Here is a 25,343-nt window from a genome sequence, read left to right as displayed (position 1 = left end):
CGTACAGCTTTTAAAAACCTAGGGATTATTCATTCCCTTATTAATTCAATGATTTATTAAGTGTCTACCAGGTGCCAAGTACTCTGCCAGGTACTGGGGATACAGACAGAATAATATGAGCCTACTCTAAAGGAGCTCATGGTCTTACAGGGAAGGGTTGGAAAGTCTATGTACACTAAATGAGATTCAGTGAGCAAGAAAAAACTATTTTTATTACTGCATTATGTGTAATATGGCCACACTTAACATTTATTATAATACACAATCACTTTTGATGGATTCATTTTAAAGGTAAATGAATTTTTGTTTTTCCTTAAAAATAAAATTTTTCCAAATTTTTTATTCATAAAAAAATTGAAATTATCCTTCTTCCCTCACAGCTAAGATGGAAAAAAAAAAAAATCAGGTGTGATTTTCATCTTACATTTAAACCCTGGCAGCAGATGTCAACGTGAAATAGGTAGTATTTATTGATTTCGAAGTAGTTGCTTAGAAATAGAAGATTATCTTTCTAATCTCTGCAAAGTCATCAATTCTCAGCCCCTTAGAGAATTTTGTTTTCAGATTCTTTGTTTTGTGCAAAGAGGTTTTGTTAAGAGGACTGAGAGGTAGGTTAGCTGCTAGGATAGACTGTGCAGTGTCAAGGCACATCTGAGGGAGGTCAGGGGGTTCCATCAGTCAAATGTGTGTCATGAGTGGTTCTTGGATGACAGCATCCCAGGGTGCTGCCCAGGAGCCACGTCCAATGCCAACACGTGGGTTATGTCAGACCATCTACCTGACCAGTAGGGTCATGAAGGTCAACAGACAGGAACTGAATTTTAGGGCCCTGAAGTTTTAACAGAGAAAGCATTTGGAGTCTATGGTCAATATAAGCAGAAGATATTCGAGCCCTTTGAAGACTAAAGGAACAGGCTGAGCTGGCAAATACATGAACAGTATCAGGAACCTAAAGCCTTATGAAGCCGTACCGGGACCAAAATAAATATTAACCCAATGTTTAATTGGAATCCACTGAAACTTTCCAAACTGGATGCAATGATAAAAAATCCAAAGAGTCATAACTTGTCTAGCCACTAAGCTAAACTACAGTACAGGAAAAAAAATTACCCAAAACCTCAGCAAACAGAAAAGCTGAGTGGAATAATGAATGTTTTAGTCCAGCCAAGAGCTCATACTTCATTTCTAAGTATCAACTCCAGCATTTCTTGATGGATGGGAAGTTTAATGGGCTCAGATATAGTAAAAGGTAAGAGTTGTACTTACTAGAATTTACTCAAGCAATGCGTTTTTAAAAATTATTTTTTAAAAGGATCATCAAAGACAGACTTTTAAGTATGCAGCTTTTTACCGTTTTCTTAAAAACAGCCTCATTGATAGATGACAGAAGGATGTTCCAAGGGACTGCTCAACATTATTGAAACAGCAAAGTCATGAAAGGAAATGAAAATGGCAAAATGCCCTTGGAACAGGCAAGAAGGAGGAAGGCAGAGCCATTTTTGAAGGAGGAGGTTTAGTGGTGATCATGGAGATAAAGAGATTGTAGGAGGTAAAGCTGCTGTTTGGTGGGAAAAGGCAGAAGTGAAACAGGATGGGAAAGGGACAGCAAGGTCAAGGGCAGGGTGTCTGTGCTTTGTTTTTAAAAAGTTGGAAGGGCAAGTGGGGCATAAAGAGAAGAGCGACAGATAATGGTTCACAGTGGGAATTCACATGGAGTATCTAGGCGAGGCTTCCATGAGGACAAGTAGAGAACTTACACTCACTCTCTGTCTTCCAGGCTCTAACTGAACACAACTGTGAGCACACAGTGCAGGTGACAATTATTTGCTGTACCTGTTCATTTGGACTCTCCCCTATATTGTCTCTACAGCAACCAACCATAACCAGACTATTTTCTACACATGGTTACATTTTTATTCTTTATCCACTAAGACAAGGGTGATTTTATCTTCTCTTGCATGGAGTTAAAACATAATATGCTGATAATTAAGGTAATGAATAAAGTTCCTCTCAATATCAAAAATGGTTGTGTTAGTATGCTTAAAAAAAGGTACACTGTTATTATGTCTTAAGCTTCTGACCAAAAAAAAAAAAAATTAAAAAATTAAAAACTAAAGGGCCTCTGTCACTAATATGCAGTTATTTATTCTCTCTTATTAAATTAACTATGATGATGACACCAGAAAAAGTCATGTTAAAATTTCAAGATTCTGGAACACTGTTAGGTAGGTTACTTTTCCACCTATGGTCAATGTGGCTTGTTAACGTTCATGAACCAAATCACTCTTTTGAGGACTGTTTAGAAGGCCAGACCTCCCAAAATACACAGTATTGTGTTCTTCCTTAAATAAAACCCCATATAAAGTTGTGTAATCTTCATGGGAAATTTAAATAAGACCCTATATAAAGTTAACAGTAATATTAATTTTTTTAAATCACGAAGAGAATTGGCAATGACTGCATTTTCTGCAAATATACTTTTTCGTTTAACTACAATATTTCTGAAATCCTATGTACAGAAATTTTATGTCTTAGTCTTGATCTTTAAAATTGTAGCTTCTCGGGGTGCCTGGGTGGCTCAGTGGGTTAAGCCTTTGCCTTCGGCTCAGGTCATGATCCCGGGGTCCTGGGATCGAGCCCCGTATCGGGTTCCCTGCTCATCGGGGAGACTGCTTCCTCCTCTCTGTGATCTCTGCCAAATAAATTTAAAAAATAAAATTATAGCTTCTATCTCAGAGTGTGTGAAGTGCTACCATCTCGTGGGTGTCTCGTGGACATTACTTATACAGAGTGAGTGGATATGGACTTCGCTCAAGTCTTCAAGATTACATTCATTTCGCTCAGTGTGCTAATTACAGCACAACATTCTCCCCTGGAATACAGATTTTTCCGGCCTGCTCTTTTATCTTTGTGTTAGAAATGCAGATTCTTGGGGCGCCTGGGTGGCTCAGTGGGTTAAAGCCTCTGCCTTCAGCTCAGGTCATGATCCCAGGGTCCTGGGATCGAGCCCCGCATCAGGCTCTCTGCTCAGTAGGGAGCCTGCCTCCCCCTCACCCCCCACCTGCCTCTTTACATACTTGTGATCTCTGTCAAATAAATAAAATCTAAAAAAAAAAAAAAAAAAAGAAAGGCAGATTCTTGGTCAGTAGAATGTACAAAATGCATGTCTGTGTTGTCAAATCTTCCTGGTGTTTGGTTTGCCTTTAGGCTCAGGGGTGGGGTGGGGTATCTTTTTTGAGTGATGCTTATTTTTATGCACCAAGTATTACACTGCAACCACTTTTTAAATTTGACTCTTGATTAGTTCAAAGTCTTATTTCTTAGCATCCACTCTTTTCCACCATTTGAAGGGTTCTTCCTTATGGGATTTAATTTGCAATCTGCTAGGTTCTGAATGTTTATGTTTCCCCCCCAAAATCCATATGTTGAAATCCTGATCACCAAATGATGGTATTAGAAGGTGGGGTCTTGGGAAGGTGTTTAGGTCACAGGGTGGCACCTCATGAGCAGGGTTAGTGCCCTTATAAAAGAGACCTCACAGATCTCCCTAGGCCCTCTGCCATGTGAGGACACTCAAGAAGGGGCTGGCTATGAACCAGGAGGGGGGACTTTGCCAGAATAAGACTGTGCCGGCATCCTGATCTTGGGATTCCCAGCCTCTAGAACTGAGTGAAATAAATTTCTGTCATTCAGAAACCACTCAGTTGGAGCTATTTTGTTAGAGCTGTCCAAAAGGACTAAGACATAATCTTCAGTGTGAGGGTATCACTGACTCGATTATCAAGTAAGCCTCCACCATAATCTTTTTCGTCTTTGGTTCAATGATCGGATGACTCCAAGTTACACAATGATTTTAAAATAAAGATTACCAAGGTCACCATCATTGTCAGAAGAGTCCAAAAATAATTACCCATCTCATTTTTCTCTCTGTTCTCCAGCTATCTGAAAATTCTCATTGTCAACAAGAATGAAAAAAACCCAAAGGGTTGATATCCAGTATTTTCTTTCCTTTTTTTAAATCTCTAGTATTTTCAAAACAATATTTATATTTTCACTTTGCCCTTTTCATGAAGCTAAAGGTTACTTTCCGTCAGTCTTGTAAAAGGGACTAGTAATTTTAGGAGATGCTGCTACCATTTCTTTTATATTTTATGCATGTTTAGATTAAGAAGAGGAGAAAGACTCTAGCCGGTGTTTCCAAGAGCATCAAGTAGAACCATTGCCCCTAGGACACCACCACAAAAGGTTATGATTAATTTGGGGTTTCAAATAGATTCACAGTATAAACCTCTGGCCAGAACAAGTAGGGTGTTAATTATATCAGGGAACCTGACTGGGGGAGGGGTGTGTCAATGTATTCTATTCCCCTGCCTGAATCCTGAACTAGCTCCCCAGTTCCCTAAGAAAATCCTGATGAGAAATGAGAGACACCTCAAAATAAATGAACTGCCCCAACAGCTCTATAGGATGGGGAGTTTGAGACAGAACTTCAAGTAGGTTTAGAGCACGACTGTAAATTCTAGCAGCATGGGGATTACTTGGAGGGCTTATTAAAACACACATTGCTGGCCCCATTCCCAGAATTTTTGATGCAGAATGTCTTGGGGGATGACGCAGGGAATTTGCGTTTCTCATATGTCCCAGGTAATACTGCCCATGATGATCAAGGTGCCACACTTCGAGAACCCTTGGTTTAGAATTGCAGAGAAGTGGTGTATCCCCCATACCTGAATTTGTCGACCTGCTACTGTAAGTTGTGGACAGGTTGTGGACAGCACTTTCTCTTTTTCTCTTTTTTTAATAGAGAGCACAGTGGGGTGGGGAGCAGAGGGTGAGGGAGACAGAGAAACATAAGCAGGCTCCATGCCCAGTACAGAGCCCCAGGTGACCCTAAGATCATGACCTAAGCTGAAATCAGGAGTCAGACTTTTAGCCGACTGAGCCCCCATCGCGGACAGCTTTGAATGCCGGATTCAGGAGGTTTGGGAGGACTTTAGAGAGTCCACAATGGCCACCTTACACAATTCCTGGCCCTCTTGTTAAAACTTAGACATCATCTATGAAACGCACCTTGGATATTTAGCCCCGGCTGCTCTCAAATTGTGCCGTTCAGTCATCCTCAGGAGTCAGGGGCCTGTCTCTGCACTCCTGTCGGCAGACGAGCCTGCCTCTGACGTCACTAGAGCGTAGGGACCTTCTCTCACTCTCTGCTCCCCCTTCCACTTCCATGTGGCTGAACCCATCCTCCCCTCTTTCTCCAGCCTTAGCAGTGTCCTGCCTCTACTCCCCTCCCCAGCCCCCCCACAGCACTGAGAGCTTCCTTTCTGTCAGGCCACTCACTGTCCATCTGTACTCTTATATAATAACCTGAGATATAATAAGAAATTATTATATAACCTGAGAGTCTCTCTCAGGTTATATAATAACCAAATGCTTCCTGGGCCTGGCCTTCCCTGTGAGCCGCGCTGTCTCCTTCAGTTCCGGCCCCAGGCTCAAGGAGCGGCCTTCCCCCCCTCATTCCGCAACCAGCCTCAGTCTGCGCTGGGCCCGGCGCCGCCCTCTTCTTGCTTGTCCGTCTGTGTATCGTGTATCCCTTCTCTTCCCGCGGCCGTGGTGGCTCCACGGTTGCGCCCTGTCCTCTTTGATTTACATGCTAGTCTTAATTTGCTCTCGGGACAAATGGCTGACTATGGGTTGATCGCCGCCATGCTTAGCTCTTCTTATAAACATCAGCTCTATGCCCAACGTGGGGTTTGAATTCTTGACCTCAAGACTGAGTGGATTTTTAACCTTCTTCTTATCCCTGAGCTCCACTATTTTCAATCACCTTTTAGGAATTTCTAGGTGCCTCAGCTGCAGCATGTCCCAGATGGCCACTTTTCAACCCCCAACCCAAGCCCGCTCCTCCTCTATGTCCTGTCTCCATCTTGGCACCACCATTCTTCCCCTCAGAGGCCTAAGGCAGAAATATCAGGATCGACACGGACTCTGCTCTCCCATCAAGTCAGCTGGGCACCCGGTCCATGTGCTGGTTTCCGATTCCGTGTTCTCCTCCACAGGCCCACCATCACCACCACCAATATTCTGGCTCTTGCCTGGATGGCCAAACTAGCCTTCCAACCAGACGTCCTGCCTCTGGGCTTAGTGTGCTGGTGTGGAAAAGAACACAGCTTTGGGGGGTCACACTAATTTGAGTTCGAATCAGTTTCCCCAGGTTCTCACTGAGCCTACCAGGCAAGTTACTTCAGCTCTCGTGTGCCTCCACGTTGTAGAGGAAGGGGTGACACGCCCACTCAGGAGTAGACTGTGAGGGCTTACTGGACCGTTTACTCTATGTAACATATTTAGCGCAGTGCCTGGCACACAGAATGACCTCCCACCCTCCTGCCAGCCCCTGCAAAATCACCTTCCATAGAAAGCTCCCCCAAATTCCATTTTGATAGGTTTGTTCCTAAAATGACCTGCCATCATTTATAAAATAAAAATAAATCTGCACAATCAAGTATAAACCTATCTTTCCAGGTCATTGCATGCATTTCCTGAGTGGATCCCTGCCTTTTGGCCATTTCAATGAAAATGGCTTTTCCCTTATTGATTCAGCTGCTGGAACGCAGCCCTGTCCTGTGTTTGCCAGGTAACCGACTCCAGCAAAGTTTCTGCTTCGATGTGAAGCCTCCCCTGCCTGTGGTTTAGTGATGAAATCTGGCATGCTAGAGGGTGTCGGGAGGGCAATGTAATGTATTTTAATCTTTCTTCTTGCATGCTGTCCTCACTAGAATTTGCAAGAATTGCATTCTGCTGAGAATTCCAGTCTTTTTTTTTTTTTTTTTTTTTTTGTATTTCCTCTCCACCCCCACCCCATCCCCATCTTGCTAAATTCTTAGAGCATTTTCTAGGAATCTCTGTTAGTACTTATTTTACTTGAACCAACCCCTCAGTGCTCTCCTACTTTCTAGATGTCCCCACTGTGCTCTCCATGTTTCCCATTCTATGATGAGCTCATTTGCCTCCATCTTCAGCCTTCTCATGGAAAGTTCCCTCTGCTACCCGTCTCAGGAGAACCCTCCCTCTCCCATAAGCTCACCCCCTCCCAGGCTGTCTTCTCAGGTAGGAACAGTTCATTACTGGCTATTCTGTTCCAGAAGAGTGAAATAAAGTGTCTGTTCTCCAAGGTGTTAGACACCCAGTAAAAAGCCCTGCTTCTTTTAAGCTCAGGCCATGTCTCCGTCATGCTTTCCCTCTTCTGATCTCTCTTCCTAATTCACTGAAGACTTAAGCACAGGGCTCATGATCTCCTTTTCCATCCCAGTTTTGCCTTTACTCTGGCCCACTTCAAAGCCCACAGCCCACAAGCACCTTGACCTTTTATTTCCAGGGCCCCTCAGCTCCAGAGAACTTCATGTCCACTTGAGGTCAGCGACAACATGATCACATGCTGGACCTTTGTTTGTTTGGGTTGTTTTTATCACTTGGAATTATTTCAGTTGTGAATTACTAAATCCCAACATCTCACTTTCTAATAATAATGTCTTTTTTTGCTCTTACTCAATTCCTTCTTTCATACGTATTCTTTGATCTTATAGGGGCTTCTAACCCCTTGCTCCTTTTACTTTCTCCGCTCTGCTTTCATTTCCTTTCAGCCACAGCATAAAATCCTTAGCCTCTAACATCAAACATACTCTCGTCCTTATTTCTGATCTCAAGTTCCATCATCCCGCCACCACATTCTGGGAAAGCTTTGGCCCCAGAACCAACTACATGTCCCCCTCATCCACATCCATATCTATGCTATTAAGTTCTCTTGGAGGAAGTTGGTCCTGAAGATTGATGCCCCTAGAACAGTCTGGTCTCTGCACCCCTAGAGTCCATCTTTGCTTCCCTAATCAGCTCTTCTCTCTCCCATGACCAGCTAGCTGCAACCTTCTCCCTCCAGCACCTCTCCTTCCTCTCGGTAGGACTGCTTCTCTCCTGCCTCACCGAGAAAACAAGGTCACATGAGACTGCCCTCTGCTTTCATGCACCAAACCTACACCTGCACATATTTCTCCCCTTCCTTCCCTGTTCCTTTGTTACAACAGAAGATATGTCACTGCCCAGATTTAAACTTTACCCTCTGCCTGTGCTATGCACCTATTCACTGAATATCTTCAGGAACCTTTCCCTCCCTTACACTTGCAGTGTTTCTACTCTTTGTTTTTGCTGGCGATTAGACAACAGCAACATCCTCAAGGGTCTCTACAATCTTAAAAAAAAAAAAAAAAAAGGAAGAAGAAAAACTCTATCTCCCATCTTCCTCTCCTCATAGCCAAGCTTCTTGATTTTTCTTCAATGCTTCCTTCTTTCCACTCATTCCTTAACCCGTTGTTATTTGCGTCCCGTCCCCAACACACCAGCGGAGCGGTACTTGCCATGGCACAGTGAGGCTACTGAATACAACAGACGTATTTCAGTCTGATGATACTTTCATGAAGTATTTGTTACTCTTGGTCACTCCCCCGCCTCTCCCTCTTTTTAGTTTTATATTATAGAAAATTTCTTTTTTTAAAAAAAGGATTTTTATTTATTTATTTGAGAGTGAGCAAGAGTGAGCATAAGCAGGCAGAGGGGCAGAGGGAGAGAGAGAAACAGACTCCCTACTGAGCAGGGAGCTTGACGTGGGGCTCAATCCCAGGACCCTGGGATCATGACCCAAGTCAAAGGCAGATGCTCAACCAATGGAGCCAATTTCAAACATATTCAGAAACAGAATAATGTCAATATCCAGCTTCTATATTTAACAATACTTGCACAGTCTAATTCATCTATGTCTACACGTTCCCCCTTCCCAACTGATTATTTTGAAGCAAATCTCTGACATCATGTGATTTCTTCTGTAAAATTTCAATGTGCATCTCTAAAACATCAAACCACTTAAAATGATCAAAATAAAATTATCACACCTAAAAATAATAATTCATAAATATCAAATATCTAGTCAGTTTTCCCATTTCCTAATAGCCTTCTAATTTTTTTTTAAAGGGTTGCTTGTCTGCATTAGGATCTATATAGGATTCATATTTTAAGATTGGTTGAAATGTCTCAAGTACCATTTCATTCTATTTTGTTTGATATGTAGTTTCTACCTCTATTTCTTTTTTTTTTTTGAAAAAAAATTGAGATATTTTTGTAGAAATGAGATCAGCTGTCCCACAGATTTCTCCACAGCCTTGATTTGGCTGATTCCGTTCCTGTAGTATTTAATCTTTTGCATCTTTACCTCCTATTGCCTCTAAATTCAGAGATCTGGAGGAGTGACAGAATTTGAATTGGATTTGGGGGGAAAAACCTACTTCAAAAGTGGTATTATATACTTCCATTACTGTGAAAGTTGTTTCTATTTTTACAATCTTATCAGCAATGACCACTACCTCATATTCAAATCCTATCTTCCTATATTAGCTGGAATATTTCTATAAAGAAAAATATCTCACCAATTATTTAGTACTCCTGAAGTAGAAATCATATAGAAAAGACAGAATAAATGTTTGATTCTTTCAGAATAAATAATTCTTTCTTTTACTTTTTAGTTTCCAAAATATTGGATTGGCTTTCCTCACATTCTCCAAAGATGATTAATGAGTATTTTTTTCTTTTTTCAGTATTACTATGAATGCATGGAAACCAAGGAAGCTACCAAACACTACATATTTCTTGTCAAAGTTCTTAGAAGTCAAACTGAACAAGCTTCTGCATGCTGAAGAATATCAATGAGGGTGATAGATTTATGAGTTCACCCTCACTGATAGTCCTTGGCCTGCAGAAGCTTATTCAATTTGGCTTCTAAGACCTTTGACAAGAAATATGTAGTGTTTGGTAGCTTCCTTGTTTTCTATTATGATGAAATATTCCAGGCTCATTTTACACATTTCCTGCTCCAGATCTAGAATCACTAATTTCTTCCAGGATCTCTGGTTTCTTTTAATGAAAGTGGTACTTAGAGAGCACGAACCGGACACGAGGAGTGTCAGTACTACATTGGTCATTGTTTCTAGAAACTTTTTGTTGAATATGTATTTTTTAGATTTAAAGGTAACACATGCCACAAATTCTTACTAGTACATCCAACTTAAATCCGGGATTACTGCAGAGGTTTTACTCAATTCAAGCAACTCATGTCTCCTTTCGACCCAGCTGATACCACTCTTCGATGACATGAATGCAGTCATTTATTTCATGATACAAACACGACAGCAGCAAAGCACAGTTACAAAACCACCACCAGCAACGTGAGTACTAAAAGTAATTTAAATTTTTTTGTAGTTCTTTTTATCCTTAAAATAGATCCATTTTAGAATGTATAGTTAAAACAAAGGATTTTAAAGTCAGATTCATTCTATGCTGTAATGGTTTGCCTCCAATTTGAACTGCACTAATTCTCTGAACCACACTTGATTTGTTTCATGTTACTTCACATTTTTAAAGATTTATTTATGTATTTATTTTAGAGGTGAAGGAGGGGCAGCGGTACAGACAGAGGGAGAAAGAGAGAATCTCAAGCAGACACCCAGCTGAGCAGAAAGCCCGATGCGGGGCTCCATCCCATGACCCTGAGGTCATGACCTGAGCAGGAATCAAGAGTTGGACGCTCAGCTGACTGGGCCACCTATCCCACTTCACATTTTTTAGGTACCACTTTTAAAATTGTATTTTATTTTGTAACTATGGAAAATATTTACATAGTTCCTGGTTCCCAAGGAACCTGGTTCCCAAACCAAAAGTACAAAGTATCTTTTAAAAAGTATGGCTATTCTTTTTGTTTCTTTCAGAAATTCTCTTTGTTTCCTCCCTGTAAGGAAGAATTTTGTGTATATATGTCTATCTTTCCAACTTTTAAAAATATATAAATAGATATTAAACAATGACAACATACTACTTATTTTTCTCCACCTCCACTGCTTTTCTCATTTAAAAATATATCCTAGACAGCACTCTAGGATAGTATGAAGAAATCTTCTGCATTTCTTCCTAAACTTGAATCATACTCTCTTATGTGGACGTAGGTTACTTTTGATTTGTCCACAGCCCCAGTGATAGACACTTGGGTCCTTTCCAGTCTTTTGCTATTCAAGGCAGCCTTTCAATGGATCCCCTTCTGCAGATGTCTTTTTTTCTTATTTTTGCTAGTATAGCAAAGAATCCTAGAAGTAGGAATTGCTCTGACAATGAGCAAATATGCATGATGAATTACTTTTATATACTGCCAAATTCCTCTCTCCAGTGTTATGCCATTTTGTACCAGCAACAGCAATGTAAGAGAATGGCTGGTTCTTTTGGTCTCATCACAGACCATGTTGCTCTTGGATTTTTGTCAGTATGACAGTTGAAGTTTCTCACCATGGTTTTAATTTGGATTTCTTTTATAGGTGAGGTTGTTTTTCATGCAGTTGAGATCAATTCTGTCCTCTTCTCACAGTCCGTCTCTCAAAAATTATAATTCACCCCCCCCCATTTCTTGGGTTGGTACTCTTTTAATCTCCTTTTCTAGTTTCATTTCTCCTGTTTATTTCCTAAATATTCCTCTTTATCTGGATCTACACTTAATGTTTCTTTTAAAATCCACTGCTTAGATTGTAAGAATGATTGCTATTCCTTTTTTTTAAAATTGTATTTTAGATTATTTATTTGAGACAGAGAGAGAAAGAGAGAGCATGAATAGGAGGAAGGGGCAGAGGGAAAGGGCACAGCAGGGTTCCCACTGAGCAGGGAGCTAGATGTGGGGCTTGATCCCAGGACCCTGGGATCATGACCTGAAGTAAAGGCAGACATTTAACTGACTGAGCCACCCAGGCACCCCAGTGATTGCTATCCTGACTGGTACTGGATATGTACCTGCAGTCCAGAGGTCGCCCTCCACTTCTGTCACACATTGCAAACTGTCTAATGCAGATCATGAGTCGAACGTCCCAGCACCTTAAATTTAACCTGCACAGTGCTTTTCACTGACTGGCCCTCCCTCTGGCGACCTCCAGGCAGTGAACGAAGTTACTGATTAGCTCAGTCTCCAGCTGTTCCAGCCATAACTACTCTTCCCCCCCATCCCCCGTCTCACCAACCTTGTATCAAATATCAAAGCATGTCACCAATTTCTGTTTCTTTTGCCTCATAAGTGGTTCTCGAATCCATCTATTTCTCCGCATCCCAAACTACTGGTTAATACCATTGCCATTTACTCCCTAGACTACTGCACCTTTCTTCCAGTGGCCTTTCCTTTCTTTCTTTCTTTTTTTTTTTTTGCTCTCAAGCATGGTCAGAATTGCCTTTGAAAACACAACTAATGGAGTGCCATTTGCCAGCTTACAAACCACCAAAAGCTCCAAAAACGTCCCCAAAACCCAAGCCACCAAGTCCTAAGTCATATTTCCATAAGTATATATGTGTGTAGGTCAGTGCTCTGGAGCTCTGCACAGTTAACGCAGAAGTGGTGAGGGGGCGGGGATGGCAGCCGGGAGGGGATGTTAGCAAAGAAGGACTTTCATTTTATTTGTATTTGAACTGCTGGAATTTTTAAAATTTAGAATGTTTTCAAGTATCCCTTATCTATTTAAAAATAAATAAAATGGACTGAGAAAGAGGCAGACTGGGTTCATCAACAGGCTATGAACAGTCAAATTGCCCTCTTCGCCTATGTATTACCAGAGAACTTAAGACATTCTTACCTTTGTGGTCCATAGTTTGACAGTCCAGTCAAATGACGACGTGACAAACAGGTGTGAAAAGTCGATGGGGCCCACAGCCATGTGGCAGTTAATTCCAGTCACTGGTCCCTGATGACCTTCGAAGACCTCCCCAATACCCGCTTTGCTGCAGGAAGACCACACAGGAGCAGAATTTCAGTGACCTTTGCATAGCAGCAATTGCTTTAAAAAACAAAAAAACAACAACAAAAAAACCCCAACATACTTGTCTCTACATGACCACTTCTCCGTAATTTAGAACAACCATAAACTACCAAAAATGAAACCACTTTCACAGTTATCTTGAGAGAAATACAATGCTAGCCACTTCTGATGATTAAAAAGTAATATGGATCAATATAATTTTTTTAACCTTTGCAATTTAATACCAAATTGTGTCCTTTTTCGGGACAAATTTAGTCCTTTTTCAGGAGTTCCTCAAATCCTATCATTGTTGATGGAGCATATCAATGGAAAACACACATACTTCAATCTCAGAAGCTTTCATGTTTTACCCAATACGACTATACTCTCTACTCTCCTTATGATACATTTGGCACACATTCCATTTTAACTCCTTCTGGGAACCCCATTGGCTACAAAAATCCTCACATCCTTGAATACCTACATTTATCTTTTCAAGAAAATTTCTTAAATGAAGTTGATATAGCTCAAAAGATAATACTTCGTGGAAACTCTTGCCACCACAATATGCTATGCATAACTTAAATGTGATCTTTAGAAATTAAGATATTCACTGAAAGAAGAGACGTTTTCAAGTCTACTGAATGTAACTTCCATAAGGGCTGGTGCCTGGTTTTTCTTGTTGCCAAGTGTTTGGCCTATAGTAAGTGCTCAATAAATATTTGTTGAAAGAAACCACATGGGAAAAGAGACAAAACTTAGGCCTTTTCATCTCTCCCCAAAAGAAAAACATCTGAGAAATAGTGATACGCATTGTGAAAGTTATCCAAGGACATACGTTGCTTATGTAACTAAGCTGGGATTATTCCCAGACCCCTGTTATCACACGATAGTCTGCGGCCCAACCAAACCCAACTAAAAAATATGCCCCAAATGCTGCATTTAAAAAATCCATGTGTATGAGGCTATAAATGAGACAAATACTTAGGGATTTTGTGGAATCTAAATATTATGGCACTGATAGTAAAATGAATTACGTTATTAAAACATCTGGGCTTCTGGAGCACCAATAAATGTCAGTGTGCTGAGCAAAATTTGAAATCATGAGAAAACGCTGCAGCGTGTGCTCCATGTAACAGGCACTCAAAAATTACGCCCAGTGAAACTGCTAACAGCAGTTCCACACGTGACCATTTAAACTCTTCTAAAGAACATGAGGAACTGATCTTTGAAGTGGCCCCTGGTGAGACTCCACTTGCTCTTAACAGCATCCTGAAAGGGTTTATAGGGTGCAAAACGAGGACCTTATTTAATTTATGGAAGTGGATTTTCACCTTCTGTATGTTAGGTGAAAAATAAAAATCCCTCTCTCCCCGCCACCCCCGTATCCCTACATGACCCATTTAAAATTGCTATGAAGCCAAATTCCTGCTATTTTACAACTTTATCAAGATCTGTGTTTTCTATTTCAGAGGGATGGGCCAATGTCAGAAGCAAAATCAAGGGCGTTGTGAAAAGATTTGTGTTTTTCACCCTACGTACCCTTGTTTTGAACCACACTGCAAATTCTGATTGGGCTTGAAAAGGACAACAGCCATAGAACAGAAATGTTCACCATGTCAAACATTATTCACATTAGAGAAATGAAAAAAGAAAAAAAAATCTGAAAGTTATCAGTGAACATGTTCTGTAGCTTTCACAGATGATTAAGGTCCTGGATTAAGCCAATGGAACCTATCTGCCTTGTTGGTTCTAATTAATGTGTAGACAATGTTGTGGCCCTGTATTTGGTCCCCTGCGTTCTCTGCGCCTCTCTCGTGTCACTTATGACCTTCTACCCATACCGCAGAAGCGTGTGCATTGGCCTTGCTCATCATCATCCCTGTCTTGAAGGCAGGAAGCAGGTTTATACAATGTCTGCACGCCTGGCAGGCTCTAGCGGTGCCCTGGGCTCCAAGTAGGTGTGCAGCAAATGTTTGCATGAATAGACAACTTTATCGGGTCTTCTTATGTTTTCATAAAACTTTAATGCATGATTTTAGCCAGTTTTATGGGCATAGAACTGTGAGGCATCTCTTCCTACTCATCTTTAAATCATGTAAGTGGGGGAAATACTGCTTGTTTTTATGTGTAGGACAGTAGGAACATCACAGTTCATGTTGTGTGAATGGAAGAATCACATCATTGGGCTGCAGTTGCTTATTACTTCTACAAATCACAAAAACACAGGGGTATAAAATAAACTTGGAGCAACTTCTGATTTCTCATTAAATCTAAACAGCCTGGGGTGAGTACAAGAGATGAAACATCTATTGAATTAGAACTCCTAAGCTGAAAGAAAATTAAGTACCAAAGTGAACACAGTGAACCTTTCAAAAGATGGTGAGGCCACTCATTAAGTCTTGCGTGCAATTTTACAATAATTCTAATTATTGGATTCTGTGTTATCCTGATGGGTTTCCAGGGGCATTCACCAATGTCTAAGTCAAGGCAGAATTCTTATGACTTGGAAACTTCATGGTGGTTTGTATCTTATACCATTCCAGCCTCTCTGATTAGGAGGAAGAGCCCCAAGGCATCTCTCTATTTTATCTGGGTCATCATTATTTGGGTTATTATTAGTATTATTTCTGGATACCCCCTATAGATTTTTAGCTCCCTGCTTACAATGTGTCAGGCCCCAGGCAGGAAGATCTATGACGAAATGGAAAGAATTTAGTACGAGAAAAATGGCAGATGAGTGAATAGTTGAAATAAACTGTAATTAATACTATTGTAGGGGCACCTGGGTGGCTCAGTGGGTTAAAGCCTCTGCCTTCGGCTTAGGTCATGATCCCAGGGTCCTGGGATTGAGCCCCACATCAGGCTCTTTGCTCAGCAGGGAGCCTGCTTCCTCCTCTCTGCCTGCCTCTCTGCCTACTTGTGATCTCTGTCTGTCAAATAAATAAATAAAATCTTTAAAAAAATCCTATTGTAGAAGCATATATACAAATATATAAAATGGCAAGGCTATCTTTCAGTCTGTAGTCCAATCCCATTTATGTGACTTAAATTTTCACTGTAGTATGCATCATCTAAAGCCACATACTCCCGTGTTTATCAGCTTACTGTCTTTCACCCTCAGCCGGGTTATGACCTCCATGTCTGTTTTGTTCCCTAGTTCATCCTTATGATGTCACGGTGTTGGGCACAGGTAGGGTCTCGGTAAGTATTCCTCGCAAACACAAATGAAAACAAGGAAGGCCAGATTTATGAAACCATAAAGGAGGGGAGGGCTTTCTCTGCTCAAGGGAGTCAGGAGAGGCTTCCATGTGGAAGGACCTCTGGGCTGGCTCTTGAAGGCTGAGGAGGAACGAACGAGGCCAAGAAGAGAGGAGAAGAAACAGGGTGGGAACTCATGGAGGTGGGGGGGCAGTAAGCCACGTTTGGGGATTGTTATCCCCCATGGGTGCATGGCTGGGCCTGAAGGCTGAGGCTTGGAAGGAGCAGGTAGTCAAGGGTCTTATATGCTATGCTAAGAAGCTTGGGCTTTTCTCCTCAAGGCAGTGTGAACCATCCCAGGCTTACAACGGCTAATGATCAGAGCAGACGGATGCTCTGAAGTAATGGGAGCTCGAGGTGTGACCTGTATGTCTTCAGTTAGGCTTTTCTCATAACGCAAGGTGGTTCTAATCCAGAATCCGCTAACAGACTCTTGGGAGTGAGAAACACGTCATCGGTAAGAAAACACAAAATCACCTTCCATGACGACAGGCCGTGTAGACTGTGCCCTCCTCACTGCCAACCACGAAGTTATTGACGTCTCCCGTCGGGAAAGCCATTCCGGTAACAGCCACAGGCTTGGACTTATTGTACACCAGCTCCATGCTCTCCTACCAAAACACGGCATGGTTACGTTCCCTCTGTCAACTCCTCGCCATGCCAAAGATAGCACGGAAAAATCATTTGGCTCAATCGTCTGTTTGCTTTTCACACAGCGTTACAAAAGACCCCGGCTGTGCCAGAAACCACGCTTTACTGCCCCTGACATTCCTGCTTCTGTGTATGTCTGGTTTCAGGCCGGCTGGATCTCATCAGTGTGGGCTGCTGCTTCTTAAGTCAGGCAGAGATGACAGGTGAGAATTTCACAACTAATGGGGCAGAAACTAAAGATAATACTGTAATGGTTACACTTGTCAGCCCCAGGCTTTAATAAAACACACAATAACCTTGTATTTACAAACATTTTCGAAATCAGCTGTTCGTGAGAATACATGGGTATTAATATTAGAGGTACTAAGCAGATTTGTCAAAGCAGCACTCCATGTCCTCTGTGGACGCAAACCAGAAAGTTGTCACTCAAGTCAGAAAAACCAGATTTCAACGGGGACGTGATTTAGCGAAGAGCAGTGGTTGGGTGTATAGGCTGAACTAAGTCTTTAAAATAGCAAATGGAAGTATTTTATCTCAGATTATTCTCAAAATCGGGAATCAAAGTGTATTTTAAGAGACCTTCTGCTGAATTAAGTTTAATGACAGGGAAGAGTAATTAAGTGTAACTAACATCCCTAAATATTTCTGGCTATTTACATCAAACAGCCTACTTTGTGTATCTGAAGCAACTGAAAAAAAAAAAAAATCATGGTAGGGGATCGTGTTGTTATAGTTGCTAGGGAGGTTAGTCTTTTCACGCAAACCAGTAAGCCAGGTCCTCTGGGATGAGAAGTCCAGAAATCATCTGCGTGTGCTAAGGGTCTGGGTAGCTCAGCGCATACGGTCGTGTGACATGCTACCAGTACACGAGAGCGGCACACATGGTGCATGCATCTGTGAGGGGACCCTACGGTGGTACAGAAAACCGGACCATCCCATGGGCTTCTCCGTCACTCAGATCAGCAGCAGGAAAGGTACAGTCTCCCGATCACCTTCTTAGAATAGAGAGGGACCAGGGTGACTGCTGAATGCTCCCGGGTCTGCCTGCCACCCTTGGACATCTCTGCACAAGGACCAGAGTGTGTGGGCACACTAAAACTAAAACTAATAGGGTCTTGTGGCCTCTGTACGATTGTTTTTTTTTTTTTTTTTGTACGATTGGTTTTAACTTAAACAAATACATGTTTAATCAGCCAAATGGGCAATTACAAATTCCTAATTAGAGGGTTCAGGCTTATATCTGTTTGTAATCTCCATGCTTTTAAAAACAAACATATTGCTGATAATTTTAAGACAAAGTTATAGAATAGCCACACACAACTCCCGACTTGTATGATGATAAAGACCAAAGAAACTGAACTTTGATAGTTAGGAGCTTTTTGGCTCTTCCCCCCCAACCCCCTCCCCGACCCAAAATTATAAAAAGAATTTACTTAATCTAAATATTCTCTACATCTGTATTTTCTGAGACTTATGGGAGGTTCTTTACGGTTTCACATTTCCTTACGTGTCTTGAAATTCTAGTGTCTTCTAACATCGTGAGCCAGACATTCTAGGGTCATTATTCCGGGAAATGGAACAGAATGTTAACACTGAGAATTATCGTCTACATATCTTTGTAATTTTCTTGACATTACCTCACATATTTGTCACGGTCTCTAACACTAAACCCCTCCCTGCGTTTTTAGTTGGAGGGCAATAAAATGCTTTTCTCCCCACCAAGAAATACGGACAGAATGCATCTGCGTGTGTGCTGATGTGTGCTCATACGCAGCCTGTATGCACACATACTCTGCAAGTCGTGTTAGATGCCTCCCCCCAGGGGTCTCTTCCCCTTTGCTTCTTTGTTTGGTTTCCATTAGTGTAATCAGTAGTGGTTTGGAAATTTTGGAACTTTTGCATTTTCAACTTCTCAATTTGTTGAGCAAAGAATAGCAGGAGCCATCATAACCAACATTCCGGAGGAGAAAACAGATGGTTGGACAGATTCTTCATGCACGCAGGCCGTCGTCTAGGCTACAGATGCAAGCGAGGGCTTGGATTTCTGTTTTGTGGGGACACCTTTCCTCCAGGGCAAGGGCCCACAGGGGATTGCTCTGTGGGGCTCTGACTTCTTTTGCATTTGTTTAACCATGCTGTAGGGTAAGTAGGATTCATACCACAGGCAACTTCTATAATTACTATGCTTTAAAATGGATTATTTCATTTTCACTTGAAACTGACCTAAGGATTAACGTATTACAATAATTACATGATTTGCGGTAAAGGAAATGGGTTTTGGCTTCAGGAGGAGACTGCTGAAAGCAGGCCCCACTCTTTCAAGTGCATCCATTGGTTTTAGCTCCTATAGGATGTGAGGGTTTGGCTTTTAGGAACTATGTTCCATTAGGCAAGTATCTCTTTTAACCAGGATGCTTCTCTGTGTAGGGGAAAACAAACCCACCTGCGGCGTCGAGAGCATGTCCAGGCTCCAGGAGCACATTTTGCCATCAGTAGAGACGGTGATGAGGTTATGAGCATTCTGGGTCCCCACAACATTTACACAGTACACGGGATGCTGCGAAAACGTAAACACGGGGGGAATCAGACGACGATCCAGGAGGAAATGCTTCCATTGGCGTGTCAAACGCATTACTCTAAAATGAGGATTAAAGACTGACATAATCCTACAGTAACACAAGCCTCAGGTCATTTGCCACTTTTGATTCGAACCTGATTGCTTTCTAAAAGCTCTGGCAGCAACGCCTAGTAGTGGAAACACTTACTCAGCTTCACCTTGCTCCGTCAGAGGCAGTCCACCGGAGCTGAAGGAAGCTGCCACAAATGATGATTGATGGGGACGAAGCCGCACACAGCTCGGCTGCTAAGCTCACCGTGAGTGATGAAAAAAGGCAGCTTTCAAAAGAGTACAACTACTGACTTTTGGAACAAGTATGTGTCACTAAATTTGGAGGGTGCTGCATTACAGTCACAGGGCCAAACATTCATTCACATTTCTTTCTAAAAAAGTGGTTAAAATTCATCAGCCTCTTTAATTTGAGGGAGAGATATGGGTAGTGGGGCTTACTGGCATCATGCACCTCAAGAGAGAAAATTAGGCTCATTTCTGTTGCTGCAAAATCTAGGATAATGATAGATTTATTTTTCAAAACATCAGTTGGGCTACGATGGAGGCTTCGATTTGGCTGGGGCCTTGAGGAAGGTCATTGATACATCCCAGGAATCGTAAGCAAGATGTTCCAACCTCCCGTCATAGCTCTAGGAGGTTACCCTACTCTGTAGAATCCTAAATGGTAAGCTAAAATCATTTGCAGCTGCACATTAAATGCTAAATGGAAGGTTAGCAGAAGCAGAATCTAGCAGTCCTGTGGGTCAGATTTCAGGCAGCTTAGCCATCCTGGGCCAAGCCACAGCTTAGCTGGGGCCTCTCTGTGCAAATAGCTGACAGTCGAAGTCTTACTCTTGATGAGTTACTGTCTGTAGTACCTAGCCACAATGACAATGAAACAATCTTAATATTGGAAAGTTGATATTATATAAAGGATGGTTCCCAAACTATTATTATCGTATAAACTCCTGGTCAGAGGGAACCGTAATCATCATCTAGGGCAGACACTCATCTGTCTCCACCAAGAGGTAGTCCAAACTCCGCAGAAACACCTTTCTTAAGGGTAGTCAGTTTTTGCGCTGATGCCTGGGGAGTTCTTCCTTCCACCACTGGGGATAAAGAAAGCTCGAGGAGAGGCTTGTATTTAGTACAGTGCCCTCTGGGACCATATGCGTCAAGTCCAAACAATATTTATAGGTTGCTGTTATATACCCCTCTCCCCCAGTCTTGTCTTCCTCAGACTAATCCTCACCAATATTTCTTCAATGGGTCTCGAGTACTCGGCTTTCGGGCTTTCAATACCCTCCTGATACTGGTCATTCCCTTTTGAGTATGTCACGTTTTGTCTGAGCTCCTCTTACAGCCAAGTTCTGAGAATGAAACACCACTGTTGACCTATATTCTGATCAACAGAATATAGAAATCTAGGAAATGTTGAATTTTCACTTCTTGCGTGATCAAAAGTCTGCCTGTACTGATGTATGCTAAGATGCCATTGGATTTATTGGCAATCGCATCACCTCTTTTACCTGTGCTGATGGACGGCCAACTGAATCCCTAAGTCTCGTTCATGGCACGTTCCTACAGAAACTTTCAATCGTCCTTGGTGGCTGTGGCCAGTGGTGAGTACAACAAGGATCTGAAACTCACTGCTTTCCTGATCAGGTCTCTAAATTTCAAGAGGACTGACCAGTTGTGGGACTGTGCACAGTGGTTTTTCCCAAGCCTCTGGCATGTGTGGAACGTGTAGCAGTGAGCAATGAAACTCAAAGTCCCAGCCACATGCATTCAAAGCTCTGTGTGGAAATCAAGTGGGAGAATGGATGAAACAAATCCTCACCTAAAAGCAGCGGACAGTCTCACCGAAGCATGGGAAGGCACGGCCCAAATGCTGTTGTGAACCTACAATCCACCTAGTGAGTTTTAGCAAGAGTCCAATGGGGTTTCTTTGTTAACCACCAGGCATCAACACAGAGCACCAAAATTCTAGTGGATTGGGACTCCTAAGGGTGGTTACAGGAGGGGAAGGAAAGTGTCTAGAAGAATGTGTAGATCCAACTGCCTAGAGAAAGAATGTGCGTGGTAGCCCCTCCCTGCCTTTAATCAGTACTACTGGCCTGTGCTTTCATGAGTAATAAAACTCGGCTTAAAAGAAAAGAGAGAGATGTAAAGAAACCAGAACAGAAGCAGACATGTGGGAAAGCCTACACACACACACACACACACACACACACACACACACACACACGGGCATCCACAACTCTACTTAATGGAAAGAAAAAAGCAAAGCTACAGCTCATTTTTCCAGTATACATGCCAGATTGTTTTTATTTATTTAAGGAATAAACTTACTGTGTGGCAGAAGGGTTTTTGCTTTAATTAGGATTTCCTGTTGTCCCAAATGCATATGTGTGGTGGGTGTGAAAGGAAATTAGTAATCTGTGGCAGGCCTCTTTTTCCTTAACCACTTTTGATCCTGGTACCAATCAGCCAGGCATTAGTGGAAGTTGAAAGGGAGTCACAAAATTAACTGTGCCCTTTTAGCTACGGACTCAACAAAACGCAGCAAAAGAGGGGGAAAAAGTATTTTCGAACAGAAACAGGTTACTGTTTGATAATAATGGTATTTTAGTTGTGATGCTTGTATCCTAGTTACTTGACAAAGGAAGCTTGACTCTTTGGAAGAGCTCTTGGATATGGATTTCTTTCTGAAACTTACTGCTCTAACGTTTGGATTTATAATTTTTGAAATTTCGCAAGATATGCTCAGAAACCCACCAGATATCCACATCCAGCCAAGAATGCTTTCACAGGACTTGAGCAAACACCTGCATCAAGCCATCTTCTCCTGGGTCACAATTTTCTGTTATTAGTTTGCAGAAATGGGGTAGGCAAGAGCAATTTCCCAAGATTCTCAAGAACTAGTTTCACCTGCATGTGTCTTAGGCCCAAGTCAATCAGAATTAAGGCTGACTTGGTATTTGTCATTTCCCATTGTCAATCTTACAAGGGTGGAAGAATTTTCCTCTTCATGGTCTTAGCTGAAGCAGCTAGCAGTCCTTTTTTAAAGCTAGAATGGTTTTGAGGCCAGCAGATGGAACAAATGAGGCAACCACATTAAGGAAATTGAAACAATAGTAGAGCTGTATCCTTGGGCATAATTTGGGCACTTCAGAGAAAGAACATCAGTTACTCTGAATGTCAAGGTAGCAAGGATTGATGGAGACATGCCTGTCTTCTCATTCCTCCTAACAACTGCTAAACACACCTGTCATTCTCTTAAAGGAAATGACAGAGTAGTTGTCTTATGAACACTATACTGAACCTCTTCTGCTAAATTGTGGGTAATGGTTTTGAGATGTTGACTTTTAACCTGTGGGATTATATTGTCACTGTAGACTTTACTGTTGAGACTTAGAACCATGCATTCCAGAATTTAAAGTCATAGCACTCCCTCAAATCACAAATGGAAAAGGACTGTTGGCAAAAGTCCCATATACCATCCCTAGACATGAAATGCTTACTCTTCGTGGCCCATTTGAAAATACAAGTTTCCACATTACAATGTCAATGCAAAGAGTTTCTTCATAACAATTTCACAGATGCTTCTTCCAAAGTTTCTCCCTGTGTCCTTTTGTAGTTTTAATCCATCCCCACCACACCAATGGTCTTTGGTGCATCCAGAGAGATCCCTTCTCTGTGCTAAAACTTGTAGATAATTAAGAGATTTCTCTACGCCCAGTGCTTCCTTCGCCTCCTTTTCACTTGGCTTTATTTCGGTCAGTCAGAATACACTCATTACAAATTACATGCTTCTAACTTGGAGTTATTGACCACGGGAGTACTTCTGTCAGTTATCCCCTTTCAGGGCTTGGGGTGGCTGACAGGGAAATGACAAAATCTGACTTACTGTGTGTGCAGCAGCTGACAAAGGTGTCCTCTGCACTGGTGTCCTTCGATGACTGCGATTATCCCACAGGACAATCTGGCCCGAGTAAGTCCCACCAACCACCAAGTTGGGATGGAAACGAGCGAAGCACACAGACATCACAGAGGACTGGGAGGAGAAAGGGGAGAAACATATACCGTGAAATGGGTGGAGAAGGCTTGTTTCTTCCTGAAGAGAAAACAGCTCATCACATCAACTCAACACATCCTGGAAAACATAAAGCAATTGTTAAATGCATAGTTAGTAGAATATTTTGTGCCTGGACACAGACTCTTCCCTTGAGGTGTTGGTCAATGGTTACCAAACTTGAAAATTGACATCCTGGCCGTGTCTTCAAATAGGCATAAAACCTATCTTGTGTGCATCATTGTCTTGTGGTATCTAAAGTTTGGTTTGTGGACATTTCCCATTTTATAAACACAACTGCATCAGAAGTAATATTAATTCTCCACAAAAAGTCTTTACAAAGCAATTCTTTTCTTTGAGGGCATGGCCACATCGAGCTGTACTATATACGGTGTTGGCAAAGTTTCAAGGACCTTAAGACGTGGTGCTTTTTTAGGTTTTGTGTTTTCATCTTAATGTAGACTTCTAGGAAGTATACTGACCTCAGACTGCTCCAACTGGTTCCTCCCCAAATTCCCTCACCTCCCATGGGCATTCTCCTGACCTTGATCCTACCCACTTCAGACAATTCTTAATGTTATTCTTTGCCTATTTTAACAAACAGTCAGAAGTGGATTTCAGTCCAACTCTACCAGGGTCTGTCATAGCGTTATGAATGTGGTTTCTGAAATTCCGCAAAAGACTACTGGGCACTATGTTTTAGAGGAAATTACTTAGAACCATGATACACTTAAAATCCAATAAGTTGGCCATTCCACAGTTGCAAAAAAAAGTCCATTTTGATTCTCACAGTGCTTCCATGTTTGTGTTTGTATGTGGAAGCAATTTTTTTAAAAAAATAAATACATTTCATCCTTTCAATAACCTTACATATGAGAAAAGCATTGTGCCAGGCGTGATGGGAATATAAAGGGAGTCACTGTGCTCAACAAACTTGTGCCATGATAAAGGAAACTAAAATGTTCCCATGCCGGTGACCAGAGCTGCATATGCTGCTAGTCTAGGCCTTCCTAAGAAATAGAGAAAGACACCTCTCTGCATAGACATAGTCACGTGGGGGTCACATGCCTGGGTGAGTGGAGAGTAAGGTGGGTCGCTGTCTTCACTTGTCCCTTGACATCCTTGTGCATTTGAACACACAAAGAGCAGTCTTGAAGGTGATGCCCTCCATGACTAAATCATCACAGTAGCACGTGCGTGTGTACGTGTGTGTGACGGGGGTGGTGGGAAAGATTAGGTTTAGCTAGGGAAGGGGAGCAAAGGGGAGAGCGGAAAGGGTGGATGGTTAGCAAGACCTTGTGAATGGAATGTTTCATGCCTTGAAGTAGCTACGGAACACTCAGCAAGTGGAGAGGAGAAGAATATAGGCATTCCTGAGAGATGGGGTAATAGGTTGAACAGCCCAAACTAGCGGTCTGGTTTTGATGGGAAGGAGCTTGCAAGGAAGAGGCGGGTCGTAGGGAATGTGGCTAGAGGGGAAAGTCACCTGGGCCAGACAAAAGAAAGCCTTGAATGGCAGGTGCTATCTGGATTTTTTCCCCCGTGGGCGATAGTGATTAATCACAGCTTTCTGAGGAAAAACGTGAGAGGATCAAAGTTGTAAGTGATAGGCCAGCAAAGTAAAAACATGACTGAAAAAAAAATTATGATCTCTTCCTGACTAGGAAGCTAAACGTCCACTTCTAAAAAGATGGGATCTACTCTTAGCCCAAGTCTTCCTTGTCAGAAAGAGCCTCAGACACGCTGAGGTAGAAGAAAGAATGCAGGCTCTTTTTTCAATGTCCTGTTTTCCTAGTTTGAATGATTTTCAGTTCCAATTCCTTGAACACGATTAGATGGAGAACATGCTTGGGCCCCAATCTGGTTTTCATAAAGTTCAAGAATAACTCTC

The 25,343-nt window shown here is 42.0% G+C and overlaps 1 protein-coding gene across 3 annotated transcripts in view; it reads right to left on the bottom strand.

The window, feature by feature from the left end:
* Positions 1 to 25,343, bottom strand: part of DYNC1I1 (dynein cytoplasmic 1 intermediate chain 1) — a 301,967-nt gene that overhangs the window by 46,575 nt on the left and 230,049 nt on the right. For all 3 annotated transcript variants that reach the window (XM_047695760.1, XM_047695759.1, XM_047695761.1), the window contains 4 exons: positions 23,288 to 23,434; positions 19,213 to 19,326; positions 16,596 to 16,729; positions 12,696 to 12,840 (listed from right to left, as the gene is read on the bottom strand). In XM_047695760.1, the coding sequence (XP_047551716.1) occupies positions 12,696 to 12,840; positions 16,596 to 16,729; positions 19,213 to 19,326; positions 23,288 to 23,434 (540 nt within the window). The remainder of the gene's footprint in view (positions 1 to 12,695; positions 12,841 to 16,595; positions 16,730 to 19,212; positions 19,327 to 23,287; positions 23,435 to 25,343) is intronic.

The sequence above is a fragment of the Lutra lutra genome, chromosome 11 (assembly GCF_902655055.1).
Source record: "Lutra lutra chromosome 11, mLutLut1.2, whole genome shotgun sequence".
NCBI classification, from domain to species: domain Eukaryota; kingdom Metazoa; phylum Chordata; class Mammalia; order Carnivora; family Mustelidae; genus Lutra; species Lutra lutra.
This window is presented reverse-complemented; position numbering and strand designations above follow the sequence as displayed.